At 39.4% G+C, this 7,419-nt stretch overlaps 1 protein-coding gene across 1 annotated transcript; it reads right to left on the bottom strand.

Moving 5' to 3' along the window:
• Positions 1-1,867: 1,867 nt before the first annotated feature.
• On the bottom strand, positions 1,868-7,186 carry PATE4 (prostate and testis expressed 4). The gene is made up of 3 exons (XM_063094640.1): positions 6,997-7,186; positions 2,309-2,425; positions 1,868-1,989 (listed from the first exon to the last, which is right to left on the bottom strand). Exons 1-3 carry the CDS (start codon positions 7,184-7,186, stop codon positions 1,868-1,870), a joined length of 429 nt encoding a protein of 142 aa, XP_062950710.1.
• Between the last annotated feature and the right edge of the window lie 233 nt (positions 7,187-7,419).

Below are 7,419 nucleotides of genomic sequence, written 5' to 3'. Positions count from 1 at the left end.
CTATGTAACAAAGCGTCCATTAAAAATCCCTAACCAAAAAAGTCTGGAGAGTTGCTGGGTAGGTAGCTCTCCAAATAAGAATGCATCTGTGTGCTGGGAGGGTGCTACACCCCAAACTCCACAGGGACAGAGGCTACTATCCTCAGGATTCTTCCAGACCTCCTCCTATGCACCTCTTCATCTGACTGTTCATTTTAATCCTTTAATATATTTTTTGTAATAAATCCATAATAATAAAGTAAGTTAAACTGTTTTCCTGGGCTTGTGAGCTGTTCTAGCAAATTATTCAACCTGGGAAGGGGGATTTAGGAAACTCCAGTTTGGATAGAGGTTGTGCATAACTTGTGATTGGCATCTGAAGTGGGGATCAGATTTGTGGGACTGAGCCCTCAACCTGTGTAGTCTGCACTAACTCCAGGAAGTTAGTGTCAGAACTCAGTTAAATTGCAGGACACCCTGTCAATATTCACTGAAGAGTTGGAGAATTCATTGGTGTGGAGAAACTACACATTTGGTTTCAGAAGTGTTGTGTGTGACAGAGTATACAGAGAAAAAAGGATTTTTTTTCCTTTTTAATATATGAGAAAAATGGTATCACAAATCAAAGGAGAAAAGATAGATTTTGTAGTAGATGGTGTTAGAAAATCTGACTCACTCTATGAAGAAAAATAATACTGGATCTTTACTTGTAAAAACAACAGCACAACAATAAGAAATCAAAACAATGTCCCTAGAAACCCTCACTCAGGAGTCTTCAGAGAGATGGAAGGAAAACTAGAAATGTGCAGTCACAGAAGCTAAGTGAGGAGAGTTTTAAGAAGGGGATATCAACTGCTAAAACAATTTCAGTGAGCATATGAACTAATGGGAAACTGATAAATTCAGCTATTAGGACAACACGTTTGATTGCTTTAGAAAGTGAGGGGGCAGCACTTGCATCACAAACATACCTAAAGGGTTGTCTGCAGCATGCTATGAGATTTAAATTCCATAAATTTTACCCACTCATTCACAGCACTTGCTCTGCATCCTTCACTTCTTCAGGTCACCCTAGTCCCTGAGCAGAAGATAATCTTGCCACCTAGATTGGCCCCTGGGTAGGCAAGATTACCAACAGTTTGAATTCCTAGATTTCTACTGGGATTGAATCAGTTTCACATTGCTGCTGTAATAAATCACTGCAAGCAATGGCTTAAAACAACACAAGTTTATTCTCTTAAAGTTCTGGATGGCTAAAATCAAGGTGTCAGCAGGGCTGTTTTCTGAAAGCTCACAGGGAAGAATCCATTTTCTTGCTTTCTTCAGCTTCTAATGGCCTTCTGTCCTCCTCCGCTCATGGCACCTTGCTCCATCTTCAAAGCACATCACTCCAGTCTCTGCTTTCATCATCACATTATCTTTTCCTCTTCTGTAGTCAAATCTCCCTCTACCTTCCTCTTACATTTGTGATTGCACTTAGGGGACATCCAGATAATGCAAGATAACCTCCGCGTCTCAAGATCCTTAACGTAATCACACCTTCAAAGTCCTCTTTGCCATATAAGGTAACATTCAACGGTTCTAGTGATTAGTGTGTAAAAATATTTGGGGGACCATTATTTATCCTATGACAGGGATAGAAATCAGCTTTCAAAAGAGCAAAAGACAAAAGGGTAAGCTTAGCTCATGAAGAAATCTTTCCGCAATGATGATGATTTTAAGGATCTAATGGTGGTAGTGGTGGAACCCTTCATTATGATGAGGATTCAGCCCCTGTTGCTATCTCTGGGGTCTTAGGCCAATGTGGAAATTGGGTGTAGGAAAGGGAGAAGCTCATGTTGGTTGGATCTTGAACAGAAGATGACCCTCTGCAAGTTCTTGACCTCCTCTAGAAGATGTTACATAAATGTTTGTTACAGCACAGCGTCGCCCTCATCAGATCTGCTTTAGTGGACGTCTCTTCCCGGCACTTACGCTTACACATATGCTGTGAATACAGAGGTTTTTCTCCTAAAACGAAGAAGCCTGTTATAAGTGCTGGATGAGATTGTCTTAATAGTGACTCCCAGAAAGTCAACGCCAAGAGGAAAAGTACTTTACACTGGGTCCCCTTCCCTGGCTCCTTGGGGTCATGTTCTCAAGCTCCACCTTACCTGGTTCTGGACACCAAACCCCTCAATGGGAAGTTGGAAAGTACCCTTTCTTTGCACCCCCAACCTTTTTACTTCTTGCCTCACTCACTAGATAGTGTTAAGTTCTTTATCCCAGGCACTAGCAATAGTGATGGTTATTTGAAGGCATTTTTGAAATTTGCATCATCCCCACTTACCCCTGTAGTAATATGTGGTTGAACATGACTCATTGTCTTTTGCAATGCAAATGCCTTTGCCTGCCATACACTTCCATCCTTTTGAGTATATGCAGACATTACACTGGAGATTCAAAACTGCAGAGTAGAGAGAATAGGGTATTCAGGCTGGGCTGCAGGGCTATGGGAGAATGAATTCATAGCATCATAAAGAGGCTGTACAGTTGCATATTGACTATACTGTCCATTCTCTCCATCAGCTGGTATTTGTAGAATTCCTGCTTAACTTAGCCTTGTGAGTTAAACTAGGAGATAGATAAAAAAGTGATGACATAGTTTCTGTGACCTGGATAGTGTCCATTTATATTTGAAGGCAAGATAAACACGTGAAATAATTAGAGAACATGAAAGAAGATATATAGTCGACCACATAAATTATGTGATTCAGGTTAAGAGTATAGCCATAGGCAGAACACTGTGGCTGGGAAAGTAAGGGAATACTTAGGCAGTGACTTGAGTTCACATTGAGATGTAGGTTGGATTAAGGTAGGTGGGAACAGGGGTGGGCAGATAGGAAAGGTGTGCTAGATAGGAAATCATAATGAGAAAGGCCACAGAGGTAGGAATGAACATGGCATGTTCAGAGCAGACTCAGATTACACCCTCTGCTGATGGCCCCATCTGGCTTTTCCTGGTCTTTCTGTCTTTTCAGGGAACGACTGCCACCAAGCGGAGAGAGGGGATCCAGTAGTCCCTATGGCCAGGAAGTAAGGAGAGAGGAGACGCAGGGTAGGGAGATGACATCAGAGCCCATGGATAATTTAGATTTTAGAACTAAGTGATGGTGATGGTGGGAAAAGGGTTATTTCAACCTTTATCTCAGACATTCCAAGGTTATGGAATCAGAATTTATATGGAGCCCAAGAGACTTTGAGTACTATTGGTTTATGTCAGACTTTGGGAATGGTCTTGTGGCTTCTCTTCATTCTAAATTCCATCCTCCCTCACTGTTCTTTGTGAAGACTATCTTCACAAATGTTGCTAGTGATGTCCTAATGATCAATGCAATTGCCTTTGCATAACCCTAGAGTTTATCCATTTATTCATTCACTCAACAATGTTGAATTAAAGTGGTGAGATTGGACATCCTTCCCTTTTCTGCTTATTTAGTGGGCAAGAATAATGTTAGCTTTTGTTTTTTGAGCATATTTCACATTCTAGAAATTGCTCTAGGTGCTGGGATCACAAAGATAAACAAGACATGTGTTGTTCCTTCCTTCACACATCTTGGGGAGACTGACATTAAACAAACAAAAACACAAATAGTTAAGTACACTTGTATTAAGTGATATCAAGGAATAGTTAAGCAGGCAATGAGAGCATTTAAGAGGAAAGAACTAACCTGGTTTAGAGAGCCAAAGAAGGATTCCTTGGGAAGTGGGATGTAAACCGAGGCCTCATGATGTATAAGAGTCAGCAATGTAAATGGTGGTGTGGTGTGGGCGGAGTGAAGAGCATTTCAGGCAGAGAGAACGGCATGTGCAAAGAAGCCTATCCACTGAGGAACGAACACGCTAATGTAACTAGGGCACAGAGAATGGAATGGGTTGTGCTAGAGAGATGGTTGGTAAGTGGGCAGAGGTTTGATCTCCTGAGACCTCATAGGACAAAGAATTGAGTATGGTTTTTATTCCAAGAGCAATGGGAATCCATTGAAGAATTTTAAGCAGGGAAGTGATCTGATTCTATTTATATTTATCTAGTATGTCAACATAGGACTCAAAAGGTACAAACAGAAAACAATTTTCTTCATTTGCCCTGCTTCCTATTTAAATATTCTTTCTTAATCTAGTTCTCTTACTCCTGGAGGTAATCTCAAGCATACATTATAGCTTGTTCATGTACTTTTAGAAAAAAAAATCTTGCCATCACTTTCAGGCATGAGAATAATCTGGTTTCAGTAATTAATGTGTTGAATCCCATGTAATAATAATAAAATAACTCTAGTTTCATTAAAAGTCCAAGTTTGTCACCAACAGCCCCTCTCCCTGCATGCATACCCGTTCACAACCACACACACACACACGTACAAACACATAGATCAAGCTTGCTTAGGTGTTTGTAATGGGTGGTAGGTGGTGGATTTGACCTTTTCTGTGTTTTCCTGCTTTGTTTTTTTTACTACCAATCTCTAGCTTACCATTCATAGTTTCTGACCCCTTTTAGTTGATGTAAGGAATGGGGACAGGTAAAGGACAGGAAAGGTTTCACTGAACTGGCTGTGATGACATTACACTTTTGCCATGGTAGTTAGTCATTTAAAACCAAATCTCTTGGAGTTGGTGTTTAATAAAACTGACTCATTTTCTTGAGAAACATTTGTGGGTTCTTCAGAGTTTCCCTGCAAAAATATTTAACTCCGTGGCTATATCATACACCCAGCTGGTAGTCATATTTTCTCTCAGCTATTAGAAGCCAGTGGCCCACTCCTTGCTAGGGTACCTGGTTCCTCCAGGCAGTCCCCTTTGACAGGACTTAAAACAGCTCAAACCTGGCTTGCTCTATATGGCATAGTCAAATCTGATCTGTGGGAATGTATACACATTTTCCCTGCTCGCTCCCAGTGTGCAGCTCAGCCATCTCTCACTTCTCCATTTCAGGGCTATAGCCACAGCCTCCCTCTCACTTTTAGGTTCCTCCAGTGCACTGTGCCTTCCAAATACCAAAGGACACTGTCCAGCTCTCCAGGTGATCTTCCTGAAGTGCCTCTCATGAGGCTTCAAGGGAAGGTAAAGCATTCCTCCTCTATCTAATGGGAATGGGGATTGGGCTGCGTAGTACACTGATACCTCTCCTCAGAGAAATAGTCTGTCTGATTTTTAACCTCTCAGTGTCTCCAACTTTAACATTTAAAAGGTGCATTTTTAAAAAACAGGTAATACTTTAATGTGATTAGAAAATAAGTAATATAAAAAGAATACAGTGAAATGTCGATTTTCCACTCCTGTCACCTATTCATTCAATTTTCACCTGCCAAATAAAGGAAACCAATTTTATTCATTTTTTTTGTATCTTTCAGATTGATTTTAAATATATTAAAGGAAAAGTAAATACATATATGTATCTTTTTGCATCGTTCCATAATTGGGTGTATACTATACATATTCTGGACTTTGTTTTTTTGAACAATATATTCCATTGTTGATCTATACCATGCTTTGATTAACCAGTCCCTTACTTATGAACATTTATTTGTAGTTTTTAATATTATTTATTGCAATAAATAATGCTGAACATATATCATTACATTTGTGTGTGAATATGTCTGCAAAATAACTTCATAGAAGCAGAACTGCTGGTTGAAAAGTAAACACATTTGTAATTTTGATAGACACTGCCAAATTACCCTCCAGATGAGATATAACTATTTATACTCTTGCTATCAATGCCTGGAAAATTCTTATCTCACCAAAAGTTCTATACTATAGTATGTTATCAAACCTTTGGATGTTGCCAATCTGATAGTTAAAAAATGGTATTACAGTGTTCTTTTAGTTTGCACTTCTCTTATTACGAGTGAGATTGAGCATATTTTCATATATTTAATAGTTATTTGTATTTCCTTTTGTGTGAATTGTCTATATCCTTTCCTCATTTTTCTTTCTTTCTTTCTTCTTTTATTTGGCATCTGGCCGGTTCAGGGATCCAAACCATGAACTTGGTGTTAAAGGCTGCATTCTAACCAAGTGAGCTAACATGCCAGCCCCTTTACACATTTTTCTATTAAGTTGTTGGCCTTTTCCTTTTTGATTTTTTAAAAATAGGATGTTATTACATATTAGGTATTTTAGTTACTTGTGATATGAGTTGGCTTTTTTCTTTCTGCCATGATGAATATTTTGATTTTCAAGCGGTCAAATTTGTCAGCCTTTTCTTTTAAGAACTCTGGATTTTGAGCCATAATTAAAAAGGCCTTCATCATTTATAAGCCTTTAAAAAATTATCCCATATTTTTTCCTAATACTCTTATGATTTACCTTTTCTTACAAAGGGTCAGAGGGTAGCAAAATAGAAATATAGGGTAGAAATATAATCATATTTGAAACACATTTAATAAGTAGAAAGTATAAGAATTGGTCATCAATTTTTAGTTAGTAATAAGGGAGAGGGATGTTTCAAGGTGACTAAGTGTAGTAGGTATTTATTAATGCAAGACTGAAGCTCAGAATAGAGATCTTGCTAGAAATATAAAATCGAACATTTTTAGCTTATAGATTGTCATTGAAGTAGATGAGTTCATACAGGAAAGAGCCTTAGTGGATAGTGTCAAGAAACACTTGAGAAATCCCAGTGTTTACTGGTCAGGTAAACAAAATACACTGAGAAGAAGTAGCCGGAGAGAGGAAAAGAAAAATAAGAGAATGCAGGAGAGAATATGGGATAAAAGTGTTCCAAGAAAGTGGGGATGAAAATGGGATAAGTATGAATGAAAAGTCATAAATATGAGGTCTGAAAATTGCTGTCCTGTTTCCCTGCAATTAGTACATCTCTTTCTTGATTAGTATATTATATATTATCTCTCCAGCACCCAGAAATTCAGCTTGCACTGAGTCTTCAGGTTTCAGCTGCAGTGAGTGAGGCTTGGAGAGTAGGGGTCTAGAGAATAGATGCCTGAGATGCCTTGCTTCACCCCCATTGTTGAAACTTACCCTCTTTGAGGTAGAGAAGAGATAAGCTCATGAGGAGCAGTGTGTTCATTTTCTCCCTTGGATGCTTGTTTGGGTGCCGGAAGGTGTACTCAATACCAGCTGAGTGAGGTATTGGAGAGGACAGCCAGTAGCCTGCCTTATAAAGCTTCAATGTTGCATCACAGCCAGTAGATAGGAAGACAGTAGTCATAATACAGGCATGAAGCGGAACTTTTCCTTTTCCTACTTCCTTGTCCTAAGGAGCCATAAGTCTGCTCTAAAGCAGTGTCAGGGAATGCTTCCGGCCAAAGTTGAATTAGATTTCCTCCTCCTCCTCCTCCTCCTCCTCCTCCCCACCCCACCTCGCTCTCCCCTTTGTGGTCTGTGTGTGCACATGTGTGTGAGTGTGCTATTGTCAGACTTCTGGTTCCCTAGAAACTTCTT

Source organism: Cynocephalus volans, chromosome 4 (assembly GCF_027409185.1).
Source record: "Cynocephalus volans isolate mCynVol1 chromosome 4, mCynVol1.pri, whole genome shotgun sequence".
Classification (NCBI taxonomy): Eukaryota; Metazoa; Chordata; class Mammalia; order Dermoptera; family Cynocephalidae; genus Cynocephalus; species Cynocephalus volans.
This window is presented reverse-complemented; position numbering and strand designations above follow the sequence as displayed.